General features: G+C 42.6%; 1 protein-coding gene across 1 annotated transcript in view; it reads left to right on the forward strand.

Annotated features, from left to right (window-relative positions):
- HMCN1 (hemicentin 1) overlaps positions 1-21,338 on the forward strand; it is a 206,021-nt gene that overhangs the window by 100,896 nt on the left and 83,787 nt on the right. The window contains exons 24-40 of the mRNA XM_075760556.1: positions 422-694; positions 1,798-1,893; positions 2,312-2,506; positions 3,571-3,701; positions 4,377-4,524; positions 4,983-5,109; positions 6,127-6,281; positions 9,349-9,627; positions 10,215-10,496; positions 11,578-11,686; positions 12,272-12,441; positions 12,675-12,829; positions 13,620-13,743; positions 15,025-15,126; positions 17,330-17,506; positions 19,617-19,768; positions 20,510-20,633. Of these exons, the coding sequence (XP_075616671.1) occupies positions 422-694; positions 1,798-1,893; positions 2,312-2,506; positions 3,571-3,701; positions 4,377-4,524; positions 4,983-5,109; positions 6,127-6,281; positions 9,349-9,627; positions 10,215-10,496; positions 11,578-11,686; positions 12,272-12,441; positions 12,675-12,829; positions 13,620-13,743; positions 15,025-15,126; positions 17,330-17,506; positions 19,617-19,768; positions 20,510-20,633 (2,799 nt within the window). The remainder of the gene's footprint in view (positions 1-421; positions 695-1,797; positions 1,894-2,311; positions 2,507-3,570; positions 3,702-4,376; positions 4,525-4,982; positions 5,110-6,126; positions 6,282-9,348; positions 9,628-10,214; positions 10,497-11,577; positions 11,687-12,271; positions 12,442-12,674; positions 12,830-13,619; positions 13,744-15,024; positions 15,127-17,329; positions 17,507-19,616; positions 19,769-20,509; positions 20,634-21,338) is intronic.

The raw sequence follows: 21,338 nt of genomic DNA on the forward strand, positions 1-21,338 counted from the left end.
AGCCCATCCAGTGCCACCCCCTGCCAGGGGCAGGGACACCCTCCACTAGCCCAGGTTGCCCAAAGCCCCATCCAACCTGGCCTTGAACACTGCCAGGGAGCCAGGGGCAGCCACAGCTTCTCTGGGCAACCTGTGCCAGGGCCTCAGCACCCTCAGCGCAAAAAACTTCTTCCTTATATCTAGTCTGAATCTCCTCTCCTTTAGTTTAAAGCCATTACCCCTTACGCTATTGCTACAGGCCCCGCTAAAAACTCTGTCCCCATCTTTCTTATAAGCCCCCTTCAGGGACTGGAAGGCCACAATTATGTCTCCCCGGAGCCGCCTTTTCTCCTGGCTCAACAACCCCAACTCTCTCAGCCTTAAGAATGATCTTTTACATCATTTTGTTCACATTACTGTGTACTAAACTTGTCTTCCTCAGTTCCTCCAAAGATACAGCGTGGACCTCGAGTTTTGAAAGTCCAAGCTGGCCACAGAGCTGACATCCCCTGCAGCGCCCAGGGGATCCCCCCGCCATCAGTCACTTGGTTCAAAGGCAGAAGTGCTGTGCCAAGAGATGGTGGGCAGTTTATCCACGGCCTGGATGGAGCTCTAAGCATCAGCAACATCCAGGTTCCCGATGCCGGGATCTACAAGTGTGTCGCCAGTAACGTAGCGGGCAGCGATGCATCGGAGATAACAGTACAAGTTCAAGGTATTTATGTTAGTGCTGCAGTCTTGCCTCCTGCCCTGGCTAGGTGTAATTTCGTGCCAGCGCTGTGTGGTTTGTGTTTTGGAGAGCAGTGCTCTTTGCTGTTGACTGTTACGTGGTGCAAAATCCAAATCTGTGTTAGATGTTATGTTCTGATGTTAATTAAGGAAAATTAGAATAAGAAAATAATCTTTAGACAGTTTGCAGAAATAAGAAAAAGAAACTCAAAATATATTCCTCTTTAATTAAAAAAAATCTTCAAGCTACTCCTGATTTGATTTTGTAGTAGGTAATTAAAATCAGATTCCATTATGGGAAACCTCTTTTTCAACTATTATTTCCGTGTGTTCAGGTATCTCACGTTTTCAGAGACTGCCTGAGAACCTCAAAGCCTGGTGTCACAGCTTTAAAAGGCATTGGAACTTTGTATGAGCTGAAATTGAGCTCTTCCCTGGATCAGTCAGTGTGCTATTGAAATGGCGATGGGGCAACAGCAGTCGACGTGCCAATTTAAATACGCAGTATAACTCCTTGCTTGATGGGCTGACATACCTCAACGTAGCGTGACTGACTTGAGCTAAGCAGGAATTATTTCTTCTTCGTAATAGTCTAAGGCAGCATTCCAGTCCCTTTGGATTAGAGGTGCTGAGAGTCGCATGTTACAAACAACAAAGAACTGCCAGTAACTTTACTTAATTATAAGTAATATTCTTTGTATGGTCTGAGCCTGCACACAAGTTTAAAATGAGAAGCAAGAGCAAAGGATGGAAGTAGTTACTAATATGCGCTCTGAGAAAAAACAGTTTAAATAGTATTTTTCAGATTTTGCAGAAACACTGTCTCTACGTTCAAAACACATACAGTGGGTTTTAGTGAGAAGCAGTTTCGGTCAGGTTTGAAAGCCTCTCTGTACTGCTTACTTCCTAAACACTCCCGTTGAAACGAAGACTGCTCGTGTAGCACGCTTCATCAGCGTAAGGGGGGTTATTGGGATCTGACCTTGTGCGAAGGAGAGCCACTTATCGGCGGTACATATTGCCAGACTCTATCTTCACCGTTGGGAGCAGAGGTCAAGAATAATGTTTTGGGGTCTAATTTTCTTTCAGAGTCTCCTACTATTGATGAGCTGGACCCTCCATACAATAGTCCCTTTCAGGAAAGAGTGGCAAATCAACGCATTGCATTCCCATGCCCGGCAAAAGGCGCGTATCATCAGTACCACCTTCAGTGACAAAAGCGTATTTTTTTGTCGACCGTTGAAAATTTCTAAGTTTCTGTGTACTCCTTGTCATGGTAACAGTGTAGAATCTGCACAGTATTTTCCATATATACTTTATGTGGAAAAATTCAAACTAACCGTGATTTAAATAACCACTGCGTGCAGAAGTTCTGTGAAAAGTCATTGCTGGCCAGTGAGGATATTATAATGTTCAGGACTGAGATTTTTAATGTTAAAATCATACTGTAACAGTCGGAGCTTCCTCTAAGTTTGAAAGCTCGTGACCTCCCTGTGTGTTGTCCTTGCCAGTAAGACTTCCAGCAAGCGGTGGGAATTGTTTGAATCTTTCTTACTCTGAGCTGAGCGAACTATTTCTTGAAGTTTCACCTTTTTCTTGTTAGGAATTCCAAAGCCTGTCATCAAATGGCTGCGCAATGGAAGAGAGCTGACAGGCAGTGAGCCAGGGATTTCGATTCGGGAGGATGGGACGCTGCTGATCATAGCTTCTGTTACACCTTCTGATAATGGAGAGTATATCTGTGTGGCGACCAATGAAGCTGGAAGCACAGAAAGAAAATATAACCTGAAAGTTCATGGTAAATAATAAATGCAACTATTGGGGAACTGTTTTTGAAGAAGATCTTCTCTTTGATTGTTGGAAATTGCATGCCTCAAATCTACCCATGTGCAGTTAAATTATAAAATCTAATCTGAGTACTTGCAGTTCTGTTATTCCGATACTCTCTATATTTTTCCTATCGTTTCCCTTCTCTGTGACTTTATGCACAAACCATCATTGTTTTCCTCAAAGAGCTAGGTGCATCTCGTTGGTAGAGGGCCCTAGTTATATTGAAAACTTCAATTCAAATAGCAAATGAAGACTTTTGTACTGTAGCAATTAAAGATTGGGTGATGGATCTGCATTTCAGATATAAATATTTGAAAAGTTCTTTATCAGAATGAACATAAAATAGGAGAATTCTTGCTCCTGATATTCTTCTTCCAGAATCCTAATTGGAAAATAGAAACTCTGCAGGTGGCCTTGAGATATGTTTCGATATTTTGCTTCTTACAGAGTACTTTTTATTCCAGCCTTGTTCGCTTCCGATGATAGTTAGTTCTGATGCCGGAGCAGCGTTATATCCTTATCTTTATTCTGAGAAAAGAGGAATTCCATCTGTGCGAACAGGGCTCATTAGTGGGGTTTGAACTTTCTAATCGACCACATGAGGCCATTCTTGTTGTGTTCATAGGGGGACAGAGGATGGGCAGATCAATGTTCTTGGGCATGACAAGAACAGTGAAGAGGAAGGATGTCTTTCTGGAATCTGCTTCCTTTATATGCTAAGCAAATATCATGGGATTTTAAGATTAAATTAAATTTTAAGATTACGCTCTTAAAATGGTGATGGTGATTGTGTTTGAGTGAATTTCCCTGGGAGTCTGTTAGTGGGCAAGAGAAGACTCTGTTTTTTTGAGAAAGAGAAGAGAGGACACAGGGAGATATGTCCAGAGCCAAAAGGCAAATGGAAAAGTTGGAGAGGGAATGAAAAGGGTCTGAGAAATTTAGATTACAGTTGTCCTTGACTTGGGGGGGCAGGAGGAAGTGCGAAATCACTGGAATAGAAGGCTTAATATATGACTTTGAGCTTTCTTGTAGTTCCTCCTGAAATTAGAGATCAAGAAAACGTGACAAACACATCTGTAGTTGTTCATCATCCTGTAAGTCTCTTCTGTGAAGTATCTGGTAACCCCTTCCCAATCATCTCCTGGTACAAAGAAGATACCCAGGTACGTACCATTAACCTAATTGAAGTAATGTAGCCATCAGCAGTCACTTTTGTGCTGACTTTTGAGTGCTTAGTATGAGAATTTATTTAAAGTAAATACATGTACGTGCCTTTATGTATATCTAAACCGCACTACGAATGCCCACACAGAAAGCCAGCTAAAGATGCCTAAGCCATTGATTCAGCTGTTCAATAAGTCAAAAGGAAACTCTTTATTTTCAAGATTCCCCTGGGAATTAGCCTTAGCAATCTCCCAGTATTGTAGACGCCAGAAGCCTTGCAGAGGGGACCAATAATGGTATTTTCTTCATTCTGTAGATGGCGAAATAAAAACTCTTGGAGGTGACTTGGATTCCTCAGGATTATCCTTGAGTCCTATGCTTCTACTTGTAGCTGATAAGTGGTAGTTTAAGATGAGGAGAGACCCCTCTGTGACCTTTGTGACTAACCATTACTGGTGGGCAAAGAATTTCTTTGGTTTTCCCACTCTCCGTTGTATGTTGAGCTACAAGTCATATTGAATAGATTGCAGAGGTGGAGGAGATTAGTGCTGTAACTGAAAGGGGAAACAGATTATCCTTTGACTAAAACTACTATTTTCTTATAAAAATCCAGCTGTGATATTTGGCTCATGTAACTTGGATCACATAAGGCTAACGTCTCGGGTTCTTTTAAGGTTGTGGAAAGCAGTACTCTCCAGATTTTGCACAATGGGAAGATACTGAAGCTCCTTAAAGCTGCTACTGATGATGCTGGACAATATTCATGCAAAGCCATAAATGTAGCAGGAAGTTCCGAGAAGCTGTTTAACCTTGATATACTAGGTTAGTTCTGTGGTTTTGGTTGGGTTTTTTTTTAAGATGGCGGTCTGAAAAACAGTTGATATTTAAGAAGCCATTAAATTTGAATTTATTATAAATGAATTCTCCCTCTCACTGCCCACCAAATACTGGCTGCCAAAGTGCTCTTTATGGTGGCTTTTGAAGACTGAAAATTTGCCATTCTTGTAGTGACACAGTCAAAATGCCGCTTTTCATTTCTGGATTTTGGTCTTTGGTACTTTGGTTTGTATTTTGGGTGTACAGCAGTCTAACATAGGAGTCGTCTTATGTACAGTTCACCAGCACGAGTGCAGAAGTGCACGTCAGGGTAGAAATGATGTTGTGATCTAGCAGGAGTGAAAACTAAAGCTGTTGTGAGGGAATAGTGTGATCTTCCAGTTTCATAGCATACCTTCCCTGGTTAAATACCAGTTCTTCCTGTAACATTTGTCTTTTTAAAGTTCCACCGAGTATAATAGGTGCTGATGCCCCCGGTGAAATGGCAGTCATCCTCAACCAGGAAATCAGTCTGGAATGTAGAGCCAAAGGCTTCCCTTTCCCTGACATTCACTGGTTCAAAGACGGCAAGTAAGTACGTTGTAGCTTTTGTGGTGTGTGTCTAGGTTATTCCTCCCTCAGAGCATGGAGGAAGAAGGTGCACTGTACCAGCAAGCTCTGCTTTTAACTACTTTGTGTTAAGTTATTGTCATCGGATATAATTTGTGGTGGTGTGAGGTGGTCAGTTCTTTAATCGAAAGTAAGCATCCTGCTTTTCTTTGTGAACCGCCCCCTTACTGACACTGACACTTGCAGAACAGATTTGTGGTATTTGAAGCCAGACAATGCTTGAAGCAAGATAAATACAACCATTTCTTTGAGTTTATTCTATCTGGACTATTTTAAACATATCATTACTTAAAATACAGTTGTTTTGCTGACACGATCTTTTCATTGGTAGACGGTCCCCATGTCAAACATTTTTCTAGCCTAGTGCCTTGAGCAGTTCTGCATTTATACATTAAAGGTTTTAAAACATTCGTAGCCCGCATGTTTCAATTCTTCATCTCATCTTCCAGGAAAGCATACCGAGAGAAGAATTCTTGGCAGCTTAAATATTAGCTGAAACCCAAAATGGGCTGTGTTTTTAAATAGCGTTGGTGTTTAACAGTGTAGTTCAGTATAGGCATTGGCAAGTACTCACAGGTATTCTGATGTGACAATTCCTTACTCTTTGCATTGATACGTTCACTCTTGGATCTAGTAGTTGACGTTTTGTTGTCCGCAAAGGACTGTCATGACCTAAATAATTAGAAAAAGGAACTGAGGTCAGGAGTGGGACTCTGGCTCTGACGCTGGCATCCTGGATGACCTGAGTAAAGTACTTTTGTGTTTTGGTTTCTTCTAAAAACTAGGAATAATGTTAATTATAATGGTTTGTCACATTATGGTGGTTCTTTGGATTAATGCTGTTACTCTAGTGCTGAATGGTACTTTTTAATGGTACAATTACTGCCATGAAAGGACCTCTTCTTACTCCTGTCTGCTTAAATTAATGTTGAAAGGATGGGATCAGAGTTCTGTGAAACCAAGTAATCTCTGTTCCAGGCCCTTGTTTTTGGGTGATCCCAATGTTGAGCTTCTGGACAAAGATCAAGTTGTACACGTAAAGAATGCTCGAAGGATTGACAAAGGTCGTTACCAGTGCAGCGCCACCAACACCGCTGGCAAACAAGTAAAGGAGGTCAAGCTGATCGTCCATGGTAAGTTTATAGAATGCCTCATCCTAGAAGATCCTTTAATTTAACTCATAAGATTTCTTTTTTAAATGGGGGCACTCAGACAAATATAAATTGAGGCTCTGATCCTGCAAGATTTGTGTGTAAACATAACTTAACACTCGTCGGTTCACAAAGTGATCTTTCTGAGCATTTGTCTGTATGGAGTGAAGTGTGGGTGTAGTCTTCACAGGCTTGGCCTTTAAGTCGCGTTTATGTGCTTTTTATTAGTTTCTAAGTGGTGAAAGTAAAAAATCTTGAAGGGCCTTCCCAAATTTTGCTATAAATTAGTTTCAGCTGCATTACTTTATTATCACATTGGCTTCATTTTTTTTATCTGTCTTAGGGAGGAGAAAATTAATTAGGTTTTTATTTTAATACACCCATGATCTAATTTTCCTTAACCTAGTGCTGGGAGTAAATTCAGCCGGGAATAAGTTAAAGTTCGTGCAAAAGTATAAAGTGCAAAACCAGTAAGAATCAGACCCAAATAGTCTTTGAGAAAGAATGTTCCAGAGGATCATCAGGTAGTGTGGTATGTCATCTTCCTTAAATTGGTGTAAACAGAGGTCATTTATAGCATGAGATAACCATGTTAACATCATTATTATTATTATTTTTGTGACATTTATGGCACACTGAGTATACTTCCTGTGTTCTGGAGTATACTCCACAAGCAGTGGAGTCTTAGCAAAGACATGGAGAACAGTTCCTGTGGTTAGTCTGGATAAGTTTAATGTAAATTAGGAGATTGTCAGTTGGGAGAAAAAGAGGGGAAAGATTCATGGAAGGGGGAAGAAGTAGCTTTTGAAGGAAGACTCCAAAGGAGACAAGAGAAAGAGTTTTTCAATTTGGAAGACAAAGAATGTCTGAAAGCCCAGTCAGACCTGAAAACTCAGAGAGCACAGCAGCACTACCAGAAATTGGGGGGAAACAAGTGCTATCTATAGGTGAGATAACACTCCTGTGCCCAGAGTGCGAAGGAATTTGAATCTGTGAGCTCTTGAGCTGATGACTCCTTATTTTCTCTGGATTTGCTTCTGAAGATTGCGTGTCTTTTCTTCTGATACCTGTGAATTTATAATACATGATTTCCCTCATCATTGCATGGAGCAATCACATGCACAGAAATATGCCTGCTCACCAGTCATAGTGAAGTCTTTTTCCATCGGGATCAAAGAAAATGCTGTGAGGACTTGCAGGTGATTGTGGCTGTTGTGAGATTAGAGGAATAAAAGAACCCCACAGAAAGAAAATCCTCGCAGATGAGTAGACCTTACTTCAGGTTCTTCAGAAGAGAGAGGTGAATTTGGGATAGTAGAATGGAATGTCTCTTTACTTTTAAATTTCTCATTAATCCTGGCTGGACAAACAGAAACCTACAGAGTAAGTGAGAAACCTAGACGCTCGTTCTTGCTAGTTCTTACGTTGTTTTAGCTGTTTAGCTCTACTTTTGGCTTTGTATTTTCCCAAAACACCACCTTAAAACTGTTCCCCATCTCCGTGGATGAAAGCATTTGCTGATAGAGAAGCACGTTCGCCTTTGAACTGGGTGTGTTTCAGTACATTTTTTAAGTTTGTGCGGTTTTGCACGCAAATTTCTTGGTTTGATAATCTGCAAGACCCCTTTGATAGGTGTAAATGCGTTCACAGGTGCTTCGCTTTACATTTCGGCAGTGGCATTGTAAATGAAGACTCTATTGGAGTCGGTGGATATATTGAGCATGTTTGGCAGCAGAGGAGTTAATGTGTCTGCCAGATGTGTCTGGTACTTTCAGCAGTCATAAATTTAGTTGTTGCCAATTGCACTGTGTTTTTATTACTTCTACAGAGATTTACGAACTCTTTATATTGGCTGATTTACATGAGAGCTTGTTTGCTAGAAAAATCTGAGTACTGCTGCCTAGTGAGCAAGGGAAATGACTATGGGCCAAAAGTTTCAAAAATAGGAGCATAAAGCTAGACTGTTAAGCTCATATTTAGTCTCGAAGTAAGTGACTTCATCTTCAGAAGGTTTGAGTACTGAGCAGTTCCCACTCCAGCCGTAGAGGCTGTTGGATGTGTGTTTGGTATTTTAAATACCAGGTCGCTGTTTGTGTTGGGAGGATGCACCTCCCAAGGTACGCAGGGGTTGCTCTTTCTTCACCCTTTGGAGGCAGGGAAGAGGCAGAGCCGTGCCCACATGCATTGCAGGAGGCACGGGGGCCCAGCTGTCCTACCCTGGCACACGCTGGAGCCTGGAAGGTCAGATGTTTGCAGGTACCTCTTGTGGGGCAGCAACGCTTTCAGCGCCCCTTGCTGTGGCACTTCTTTCTGAAGTATATGGTGGGTCACCAGGACAAGAAAGACATGGGGCTGTTGGAGTGAGTCCAGAGGAGGCCACGGAGATGATCTGAGGGCTGGAGCACCTCTGCATGGAGAAATGCTGAGAGAATTGGGGTTGTTCTGCCTGGAGAAGAGAAGGCTCTGGGGAGACCTTAGAGCCCCTTCCAGTCCCTGAAGGGGCTACAGGAAAGCTGGAGAGGGACTGATGACAAGGGCAGGGAGTGACAGGACAAGAAGGAATGGCCTTAAGTCAGAAGGAGGGGAGATTTATGTTAGATGTGAGGCAGAAATCCTTCCCTGTGAGGGTGGTGAGGCCCTGGCAGAGGTTGCCCAGAGAAGCTGTGGCTGCCCCTGGCTCCCTGGCAGTGTTCAAGGCCAGGTTGGATGGGGCTTTGGGCAACCTGGGCTAGTGGAGGGTGTTCCTGCCCATGGCAGGGGGGTGGGACTGGATGGGCTGTGAGGTCCCTTCCAACCCAAACCACTTGATGATTCTGTGATTTATGCTGTGTTCTCTTCATGCTTTCAGCTCTCGGTGTGCCCCAGAGAATTGTACAGGCAACGTCTAATTCTGCTGGGGAAAAACAAAGACAGAAAGCACCAGGAAGGGCTGGAAGTCTGATTAAGCTAAAATCTTTTATTCTTCTAGCATTCTAATGTTTAATCTACTTAAATCTAGACAGACTTGTATACCAAGGCTTTAATACTGTTGTTTTGTCTTTTGAAATAGTCCCTCCTAGTATTAAAGGAGGAAACATTACCACAGAGGTATCGGCGCTTCTTAACAATCTTATAAGTTTGGAATGCGAAACCAAGGGAATCCCTGTTCCCACCATTACGTGGTACAAAGATGGACGAGCGATTATTTCCAGCCCCCAAGCTCTGTACATGGACAGAGGACAATTCCTGCAGATACCTCGGGCCCAAGTGTCAGATTCTGCAAAGTACACTTGCCGCGCCACCAATGCTGCTGGAGCTGCTGAGAAGATATACGAGGTTGACGTCTACGGTAAGCGAGAGCTTATTTGCCACACGTTACTGGAAGCGCGTTTTGAAAGTGTTTCTGCCTTTGCCGGCCTGTCAAGGGTGAGCAGCAGTCAGGGGCTGTGTTTAAAGCCTGGCCTGTGTAGCAGGGCCGTGAAGGGAGCTTTACACCCTGTGCTTTAGGTGACTCAAAAAGCTCTTCACGAGCCTCGCTCCCACGCTTTAGCGAAGTATCTAAACTATTTCTTCTGCACGTATCCTTTCTCTTTCTCACATGCTGAACAACACTTACCTGAAATAGCCACCTGGGTGGGATCTTTAGCGTCCTGTTTTAAGACCCTCAGATTTAGTTCTTCCATCTCAAAGCCCTACAGATCCTCTGTTCTATACAACTGGTCAATACTGAACTACATCCTTTGACTTCTCCGTTTCTGCTTCATCTTGGCTTGCCCCGGCAGCAAATCCTCACGTGAAATTGTGTGTGACATGATGGCGCATAGAGCCAAAGTGGGCGGGGAGGAACTAACCCATTTGCTCTTAATACATTTTCTGGCTACAGAATTAATCACTTGCAATATATCTTTTTTTTTTTTTTTTTTTCCCTTTCTACAGTTCCTCCGGTGATTGAGGGTGATGCTGACACAGCCCAGAACAGGAAGGTGGTTGCTGGCCATTCCCTGACGTTAGAGTGTAACGCTGCTGGCAACCCTCCGCCTCTCCTTACCTGGTTAAAAGATGGTGTGCCCGTGAAAGCGAGCGACAACCTCCGCGTTCTGTCTGGTGGGAAGAAGCTGGAGATTCTGAACGCTGTTGAGTCTCACCGGGGCCAGTATTTGTGTGTGGCCACAAGCATAGCTGGAGAACAGGAAATCAAATATGAAGTTGAAATCTTAGGTGCGTGAGCAGCAGACCTACTGATTTATCAGATTTCCATAAACCTACTAAAGTATGTTTTTATTTTTGTTGGTATCGTTATAGGAAATATCAATTAGCCAAGCTATGTGCCTAGTTAAACCTGGGCACTGCACACTTTTTCTGTCCAGGGTTACAGGACAGCTTGAAGACACTTTCAGGTTAGTTCTTGAAGTGTTTTTGTGCACATGGTAGGTAAATACTATTCTCAGTAACCTTTACAATTCTTCTAGCTTGCCTTCATAGAAGAAAATCATAGATATGAAAGGTATCAATTAAAAATATGACTGAGTAGTTGCCTCTAGGGGGAGAATGTCTTTCTCTGAATTTGAATTGTGTCGTGCACATTTTGAACCTTTTCATGAAAAATATGTTTTCTTCTTTTTCCATTGAAACCTTTACCGTGGTCTGCATCTCAGCAGTCCTTCCTGAATGTCTCTAGGTAAATGACTTGTACAAATGTTAATCACATTCTCCTGACATGGAAGGGTCTGTTTAAGAACTTCAAAGGCTTGATTTTTAGGCTTTGAACTGTCCTCTTGAAGGACATTGCATACGATTGCGTGCAGATGTAGTGCATTCATTCTGCCACTCCAGGTACATCTCGCTGGTCTTGCTCCTTGCAGCGAGGAGCTGGGAGGACCTGCATGGCCATGCTTCCTCCCCAGCCCAGCCACTCCTCCGAGCAGATGAGACAGGGTGAAGAGGACCTGGAAGAGGGTCCTCTGCACCATTGTTTCTTAATTCTGCTGACAGAGGGTGCTAAAAGTCCTGGCCCACCACACACAGCCCGTTGACAAGGTTGTTCAGACAGAATCTGGGAAAAACCAAGCTAACAAGAAACAAGAAAAGAGAATGAGAAGTGTAATTTGAAGCCACAAAATGTCATTGGGTGGAGGTTTCTTTTCAAAAAGGAAGAGTGACGAATGGCAAATCTGTGCTTGTCCCAAAGTGAGACAAATGTCAGGATTATTAATTTTTTTTAACATTACTATTTCAGATAGACTTTTGTGACATTTCTAATGCTTAAATGTTTCTGTTGATGGATTTTTCTCTCTTACAGTCCCGCCATTTGTGGAAGGGGGGGATGAGCTCTCGGACTACATTGTGATTCTCCATAGCCCTTTGGAGTTGGATTGTTCAGCAGCAGGGACGCCCTCACCAACTATCACGTAAGGGATTGGTGGTATGACAGTAGGAAAAAAAATATCTGCGGGTAGATTAGGTGACCTTGAGGTAATCTTTATGAACTGGCCCTGTTGTTTACTGACAGTTAATGTGTGGAAGACAGACTCCTGGCTCCACTGAAGACAGTGTCAGACACAACATGGCAGGATCAGGGTTTTGTTTTAAAGTAGTTTGGTATGTTGTGCCAGTAGGCATGTCCTGGAGAGCAGGATAGGTAACAAGAGCTGACAAAACTTTCCTTCCCTCGTTAATGCAACTGTACACTTCTCATCTGCCACCAGTGACTGGTTTTGCTTTGGGGGTTTCTGTCTGCTGGTGGCATCTGCTTTCACTACTGCTGCCCAGCTGTCACCTTTCTGACTTCTTTACTGCCCATTCCCTTCTCCTCCCTTCTGATAAACCCTTTTAGTGGCTCTCAGAAAAGCTGAATAGTACCTGACATCTCCAAACCTTCCTAGAAATGGAAATAGTGTTACGGAGACATTCCGTTCAGTAGAACTGTGCATATTTTAGGAGTGTTGTTGATCTTACTTTCATAGAGATCTGAGGTTGTACTTTCTTTGTGGTAGGTGGTTGAAGGATGGCCAACCAATTGAAGAGGGAGCTGGACATAAGATCTTATTAAATGGACAAAAACTTCTCATCTCTCGAGCTCAAGTGTCAGACACTGGCCGCTATAAATGTGTGGCTGCAAATAAGGCAGGAGAACATGAAAAGGAATTTGATGTTGCTGTGCATGGTAGGTTACTCAAGGGCGGGGGGAAAGCAGCAGACTGCCTTTATTTTGAATTGCTGGCGAGCAGGTGCTCAAATTTTCACTAAATGTTTGTTTGTATGAGTGGGTTGTAAAATCGGTGATGAGAGTAGATGAAATAGAAGTACAGCTGCTCTTACCTGTGGGATATTGCTTGTATATAGTTAAATGTATATGTTCAAATGACACTTCATTTTTGTTTCTGGTGGTTCTTGCAGTTCCTCCAACCATCAAATCAACGGGGACTTCTGAGAGAGCTGTTGTGATCTACAAGCCCGTGACACTGCAGTGCATAGCCAATGGCATTCCCAGCCCTTCCATAACGTGGTTAAAAGATGGTCAGCCAGTAAACACAGCCAGAGGAAATATAAGAGTAAGCAGTACGCTTTTATGGGATCCAAACCATGAAGGATAGTTACAATAAGTTATACATGTTGGTGCTGCTTCTCTTTTTGCTTCCCTCATGCTGTGGTATAAGGATGCCAAAGATCCATCCTGGAGAGCGATGGGCTTTTCCCTGCCTGGGACGGTGTCTCAGATTGAACAGCAGTAGTTCGTAGCCTGATTCCCCTTAGACCTTTCCATACCAGAAGAGTCCATGACTGTAAATTCAGCATCCGTCTCCTTTCAGTTGTACTTTAACCTTCGAGGTACGGTTGTCCACCAGTTACGAGGTGGCTCTACCCACTTGTCACTGCGAGGCGGGGTTTAGTTGAGGTTTTCTACAAGCACTGCCGTTGCAGCACCTACCTACGCGTTCCCTTCTCGCTGTGACATTCTGACTGTCCATGAACAGCCCTTCCCAGTGCTTGCATGCTCCAGGGGGTCGAGCGCTTGTAATGGCTTTGGTTTACTGTAGGCTGGAGCAGTTTTTGACATCTTGCCAGCGGCAGCTCTCTCTGCCTACAGCCTCCTCTTCACCTTGCTTGCCTGCCCCTCTGCTATCTAGGTCTCCTCACAGCTGTGCAGCTAATAATCCTGATGTCCCAGGAACACTGAAGTCTCTGAACTACCGAGACACCTCTTGCATGAATATGAGCCCCAGGTTAGAAGAAAGATGAGACTGGCTGTGTTCGGCGTAAACGTCTGCTTTGCAATTACGCTTAGCGGCTCTGCCTGGGATCGTTGTGTAAAGTGGTTCCCTGCTCTCTGTTTTGGTACAGCTGGAGTCTTCAGGCCGTATTCTGCAAGTTGTCAAGGCCCTGCTCGAAGATGCTGGCCGATACACTTGTGTGGCAACAAATGCTGCAGGAGAAGCCCAACAGCACGTTCGGCTTCATGTGCATGGTAATGTTTCTGCCTCTAGTTAGAAGCTAAACGTGGCTGTTTCAAGAAAGCTTTTTTACATCTGTATTCCCTTCTCTTTTAAGCTCTCTGGCATTTTTGTTGTCTCTGCACATCGATCTTTCAGTTTTCTTTCATTGTCCCGCTCCACTACTAAGAAGTCAGGGCAAAAGCTGTCTGTCTTGACATGTAGCATTTCTCGTGTGGTGCCGAGGGCCCCAGAAATCCAGTTAACTCCTCTGTTCAGAGGTATCCCAAGAAGCCAAACGCATTGCCACGAACCGAAGGGTACTCTGGGGTTCTGAATCAAGATACGATGTACCACTGTTGGCATGATTAATTTGATGCAAGTCTTCCGGGCATAATGGCATTCCTCGTGACCTTGCAATGGGGAAATTTTACTGGAATGACTTTTCTCAGAAAGAAACATTTTATTACAAGGGGATTTTTTCAGACTGTTCAAAAGGAATTTTATTTTTCAGCTAAAAACAGTATAAAAGGAATCAGGGAAACTCGAGAAGCTGTTGTTTGCATATGAACTTAATTAATGCTCTCACCATGATTTCCTTCAGAAGTGGTCACGAAGTATTGTGCATTCCTGATGTGACCCAATCCTCAAAGGATACGGAAGGTGTGGGAATGGACTGTGGCAAAATGCTCATCATGAGTATGGCTATGTTGACTTTCATTGTCAAACCACATTTCCAGTAAGTGGAACATGTTAAACTGAAATGAAGAGAGATTGCAGTGTCTCCGTGGATGAGACTTAGAAAGAGAAACCGCACACATAATACGTGCATCATAGTTAATTTTAGTGCCAGTCCCATGCTCACAAGTACCTCTTTATCTGGTGTTTCTGTCATTTTGCACATTTATAGACTTTAGTAAGGGGGAGAGTCTTGCTTTGTTAAAGCCGTGTACAGCGTTCGGTTTAACGTTACCAGTTCAAGTGGGATGAGCTTGCCACATCAGAAGAGCTACTGTTCTGTGTTGTGCACCTATTTCCTACAAGTCCATTTTAAGTGCCATTTTACCCCCCAAAAATAAAAAAGTAATAAAAATAACATTTTATTCCTATTGACGCTAATGAGGTTATATAATTAAAGGGTATTCTCCTTTCAAAGACGAACTTTCCGGAGAAATTCCTCGGTCCCCCAGCAGTTAGTTGAAGCTTGCGCAATTCATCGCCCGAAATTTCTCAGAGGGCAGATTACTTTGCGATTGGATGTTCTGCTAGCTGGGTGGCGGGATTAATGAAAACCTCATGCCTTTGTCTTTTCCCAGAACCACCCAGTCTGGAAGAGGCAGGGAAAATGTTAAATGAAACAGTGGTGGTGAATAATCCGATCCATCTCGAATGCAGAGCGTCGGGGAACCCTCTCCCAGGTATGCTCGTGCACCTTCGAGAACACGAAGCAGAGCTGATAAGAGGCTGTCACTCGTATGCGTCGTTTGAAGATAACGGATATTCTGAATGCGAAGTTCACCTGGTGGTTTTTAAACTCGCTAGAAACTATTAAACGCTATGTATAATGGGAAATGTCGATATATCAACTGACGTGGAGTAAGTATTGAGGAATTCGGTAATCCCCACCATTTTTCATGAAATGGATGAAAACCACGAGGATAACCCGCTCCCTTGCGCGCCCAGCGATGCCCTGTCCGCAGACAAGAATATTGTTAGACTTCGGCTAAATCAGCTTTAAACGCATCGGCTCTTGTCCCCTTCGGGTCGATGCTTTACAGCGTAGGGCAGACTTAAACCAACGCCCGGGGTACTGAGCGTGCCTGTCGGTGTGCCGTGCCTAGCACCGTGCCCAAAGGCTGCGGAACTGAGCGGGAGGCTCTGGTTCGGGCCGGGCCCTTCGTCCGCGCGGAGGGGCCGTTCTCGGTGTGAGTACAGCGCTTTCTGTGCCGTGCCCCGCTGATAAATCATACTAATCAATTTGTGGGTTCTTCTTATATTCTAAGCTTTGAAAATTAGGCTGTGAATGTCTGTTTGTAGTTTATTTTCCTCACATTTTGTGGAATTATAATTTTTTTTTTCCTTTAAGTCAAGTTTCCCATAGAAATCATAGACATTTACCCAAGTGAGAGCTGAAGGAGTTTGCCTCCTGTTTAGACTGATGGATCTTTTGAATTGCTTCTGAACTGAAAAAATCTAAGGCGATCTGGATTTTAGTTACTTCACTGCTGGGATTCTTTCAGCGCTAGGATTTTTGGATTAGGTCTTTTTTTTAAAGTTTATCTTTTTTTGATCTTTTTGTTCTGATATGCAGATAAAAATTTATTTCCTTTTTTTTTTCTCCAATGCGTGTTTTTTGTTCCCACCTTCTCCTGATGGGATATAGAGATGCTGTGTTAATATGAGAAGAATTTTCTGTATTAATTATTGTACAGCAAAACTTGGGGAATAGTGTATAACTAATATTTTATATCTAGATAAGCAATTTATTCTTGTGCTGATGATGGTGCGATTTTCAGAAGAAAGGTGTTACTAAATTTCAGATGACGATTCAGGTTCACCTTCTCCACCTTTTAAAGAAGTAATTCTCAGCCAAGTATTATTTTCTGGAATCATTTATACCTGTATAAAACAAAATTTGAAATTATTGGAGGTAGATGTAAAATGTGATGAAAACATAAGGATTTTATATCCATTTTGCACTCTTTTTTTCTTCTCAAATTGTGAATTATTTTGGGACAAACAATTAAAATGATGGCGTTCATGTAATTTATACAGTAAAACCAGTTTGTTCACCTCTTCTGTGTATGATGTGATGCTACTTACTGATGTCAAGATTTGACATTGGCTAAGAAAAGCGCTAGCACAGCATCACGCTGAAAAAAAACTCTTGTTCGTCAGTCAGGCCAGATTTCTTCTGGAACGTGTGTCTGTCACAGAAAACGTGTGCTACGGAAAATGATTCAGTAAATAGCGGTTTTGTCCAACTGAACAGTGAGGCGATGCCAGTAAAACCTTAGTTAGACGTTCTGCTGATGGAGGGTGCCATCTTTTGGCTGAGAAGCAAAGAAAAGTCCTCAGATTTTTATTGATTATCAAGTTTCTATAAAGTTGTCTTTTGGGGTGATACCAGGTTTCTGGGCTTTATCATCAGGTTTTCAGCCTGGCATTTAAACTTTGATTTGGTTACTTGCGTTTTGATTCTATAAACTTGCCCAAGTGGCTCAGCTTGATATAGCGATACTTTAGGGGAAAAGGTGAAAAAATGAGATATTACTGGATATTTTTAAACAGCTGCTGTTGGCCTTGGTATGAGATGAGTAAATCCTCTATAAGCATGTTTTGTGTGATAATTTTTTAACTGGAGAACATTTTTTTCATAAATACATGGGGTGCGTGGATGACAGTGTCGAGTTTGCTATTGAGTTCTCTAGGCACGATCAGTACTTTGCGCAAATGTTACTGATTTCCTCATTTTCTAGTTGCTTTTTATTGTTATTAATTACAATTCATATTGATATTGGCTTGTAAATGTTGGCGTTATGTATCTGAAAACTTTTTGGTCCCTTTGTTTGTAACAGGGGTATTTTTGGCAACGTTTCCACCTTTCCTTTCCTTATGCAGCTATCGCATGGTACAAAGACAACCGTCCGCTTGCCGGTGCTGCGAGCGCCACTTTTCTGAACAGAGGGCAGGCTCTGCAGATTGAGGCTGCTCAGATCTCCGACACCGGCATCTATAAGTGTGTGGCTGTCAACGCAGCGGGCACAGCCGAGTTGTTTTACAGTCTTCAGGTTCATGGTAAGTATTACAGAACTTAGAAAAACCACCTGCGCGCACCGCCTTTGCTCTCCTCAAGTTTCCAGTCTGCTTAACAGACTTACCATCGTACTGGAAGAGATACGGGAGAGGTCAGAGGGAAGAGAACTCACTCTTCTGTTTTTCAGCGACATCAGAATACATGTTTTGAATTAGGAAAATGTGGCAGGGGAAGTCAATTCTAGGAAGAATTGAGCAGAGGCACCAGATTTGTGGAAAAGGTATTTATGTTATCACTTCAGCAATTTGGAAGGCCTCGCAGTTGCTGGGTTTTGCTATAGATGACTTTAAAGCTCACAGTAGATAAAGAAAGGACGCAGATCAAACGCTCTTCCATAATCCAAAAGTTTTAAAGAAAAATGTACTGTGTCTAATAAGATGAAGTGGAAGTGTGGGTGTTTGCAGACATGAGACACCTGATCAAAAGCCAAATTGGAGCTTTTCCACTGATTTCAGTGGCTTTTGGATGGGGCCGTAATCCAAACGCTTATCTTTGATACATGCATATGCATGTCGCTGGTTTGCTGTGGGAGTCTTCCGTGCAGAACTGTGGCCCAAATTTGGCACAGTTTCCCCAGCTGAGATGCACACAGAGTATGTAGTTCCTATTAATGTTAATTAAGAAATAATGAGTTAGGCAGTACATTTCCATGGAATTAATGACCATCATGGGAAAAACTGATGGCTGAAGACATGGTTGAAGGCAATTAACCCCACCCAGTGATTAATTCCCAGGAAATATTTAGAGCCAAGGTCATTATTCTGGTTAAACCAGAAAATGAAAAATAACTCCTAAGTTTGAGAAAACTTGAGGTTTTTCCTCTCTTAATAGTGGAAGCGAGAAGGACTGCTTAGTGGAGAACAGACTCTGAAGTGTCAAGTACAGAAAGTTACGCTGCATTTACTGAAAGCCCGCTCTAGATTTCTGGGTGGCACTTGGCATGGTGAAGGAGCACCGATGTTGATCGGTCACTGGTGGTATTCGACAGCTTCTGGTGTTAAGAGTGTTAAGAGTGGATGCAGTAGCTGTGGTAGAAATTCTCAGATTGTTTTTTGCATTAAAAACGATGCTTGATACTGCAGGCTTAACATTCAATGAAACTAGGCAGGCCTACTGAAGGAAGCAGTTGGATTCCAGTTTAGTGTATTTGTATGATTTTATTGGATTAAGATTTTTCCACTTCTTTCTCACCACACTTGCTTTTTTCCTGCCATTTCTGCTATTACTGGAATTTATCTAAGAGCAGGTAGTCTGAGTTACTGGCTGTTAGAGGTTGCTGAATTTATTAACGAATCTTATTTTCAGTACAGAATTTTGTAGATTTTTTTCTTTCTTCCATAAGATATGTATGAGTAGATCACACCATTCTCATCTCTTTCTAGGAGTGACTTCAAGCATTAAGTTTTGTGTTGACACTAACTGCAAAGCTTTATTACTAAGATAGTAGTAGTAGGAGCATATAATACAGTTTTGATTCTCCTGATAAATGAAACATCTCCCTTTTTTTAATACTTGTCTCCCTTTTTAACGTAGCTCTACAAAATTTGCTAGACCGTATACCTATAGTAAGTGTTTTGAGATGTTCCATTAAGATGTTTTTGATCATCAGACAGGCAGGTGTTACACAGCCTAATCTGGTAAATGTTCACAAATACTCTAAAGGCCAATTTATTACTCTGCATCTTTATTTGCTTTATGCACTTTATATGATAAGCTTTTTCCTTTAATCCTCACCGCTCTTAACGCCTTTCAGAAGGTCTAAATGGAATATTATATATTATATAAGTTTGAGGGAACGTTTTCAGGGTTTATGTTATGGTTGCCGGGTTTCGCGGCTCTCCTCTGGGCGGTGAGGAGACCTCTGCCCACAGCAGTTTCACTCAAGTTTCCTGTGTAAGTAGAGAGCAGGATTTGGCACAGAGCAAACAAACGACAAGAGCTCAGTAGTGGTAACATGAGGAATCTTCCCAACAATGCAGTGGCTTGCAGAAAGAGAAATAATGTCCAAAATTAAGTGGCTCGTTTAAGTTCATTGTGATTAATACTCTTATGTAGCTGTTTCAGCTTTGCTTTCTTTTTTTTTACTTTCAGTCCCACCATCAATCTCTGGCAGCAGTGAGATGGTGACAGTCGTGGTGAATAATCTCGTGCGACTGGAGTGTGAAGCAAGAGGCATCCCTGCGCCTATTCTGACGTGGCTAAAAGATGGGAGCCCTGTTTCCAGCTTTAGCGATGGACTCCAGGTACTGGGATCAAATCCTGCTACCTGCGCCATTTCCAGTTGTGGTAGGAGGCTTTTAAACCGGAATGGAACAGGAGAAGTTAGAGATTTTGGAATGAGAGTATAGGGCCTTTTGCTCTAGGTTATTGGTGTGAGTTTAGCTCCAGTAATTGCTGTGGGAAGTAGAAATACAGATATTTTGAAATAAGGTGATGCTTTCAACTGATTTCATACTGAGTAAGAGTTTGCATCAGCAAATTTTTCACTTACTGGAAAGAAGGGGAAACTGGACCATGTTCCTATGCTGAAGAGATCTGTGGAGCTCAAGATCGTGTAACATCTCATTACATAAAATAGTAATTCAGTAAAACCAAAAAAGACCCCAGGTGGAAGGAGATGTTTTGGAGTTAAAAGGAGCAGGCATGGCTGCTGTGTGACAGCTAATTTTGTGATCTGAAGGGAAAGAGGGGAAATTTGCATGCAGGGTGGACAACTCGGGGCACACGCAGCTGGTAAGAAGGAGGAATGTCCAGGTCCTCCAAAGACTCGCGAATGCCAGGAGTTCCCCGTGGACATGCGTGAAATTAGACTTTTGCTTTTGCAGGTCTCGGTCAACAGAGTGCAGGGAAGATCGTAGGGAACGGAGAGATGGTGGAAGCAGGGGCAAACCGAGTATTTTGTTTTGAAATGAAGCCTAATAGTTCTCTCTGCTTGTGTTTTACATCGAGGTGGGTATTCTGAACACGTCGCCCTTGTATTGCAGGTTCTGTCTGGCGGCCGAGTCTTGGCGTTGACTAGTGCTCAGATCAGTGACACAGGAAAATACACTTGTGTTGCAGTGAACGCCGCGGGTGAGAGCCAGAGAGATATCGATCTCAGAGTTTATGGTGAGACTTTCTGACAAATCCCTCTAGTTTTTTGGTCGTGAAAACTGTTCATGGAGCTTTAAATAAACACACTGTGGCCCAGACCTTTAACAACATTGAAGAATTGTTCCAACCCATAATGAAAGGCAAAGTGATGAGGGGGGTGTGCATGCATATAAGTTAAAATATATATATATATATATACATGCACACATGCATATGTATTAAAGTATGTATGTATTTTCTCCTCTGTATCCTTGAAGAAATGTAGCTGCAACGTGTTTTTCATGTAGATCCTACAGGCAAAAGATGATACTGGGGCCAGAGTTCAGTTGACTTTATCAAATCAGAACAAATCCGTGTGAGTTTGCCGTACAGCTCTCCAGTTTCTGTTCCATTTTCAAGGCCTTACTATGCCTGCCTAAATGGTGGTGACTTTTTTAGTGCTAACAACGACACTGCATTGAGCCCAACCAGTCCACTTTGTCTCTTTCAAGAAGCAGGCAACGTATCTTTAGCTTTTGTACTTTGTCAGTTCTCCAAATTACGTCAGTAAGTTAATTCTGAAGTCTTTTTAACTGAACTCATGTGAATTCATCCTTCCTTCTGATTTCTTGTAACTTGTATCAGCTTCATCCTAATTTCTTGTGACTTTGGTATAAGATGCCTTTTCATATTGTGTTCTTAGTGATGTACAGATACCAGAGAGCCAGGAGGAATGCCAGG

The sequence above is a fragment of the Balearica regulorum genome, chromosome 8 (genome assembly GCF_011004875.1).
Source record: "Balearica regulorum gibbericeps isolate bBalReg1 chromosome 8, bBalReg1.pri, whole genome shotgun sequence".
Classification (NCBI taxonomy): domain Eukaryota; kingdom Metazoa; phylum Chordata; class Aves; order Gruiformes; family Gruidae; genus Balearica; species Balearica regulorum.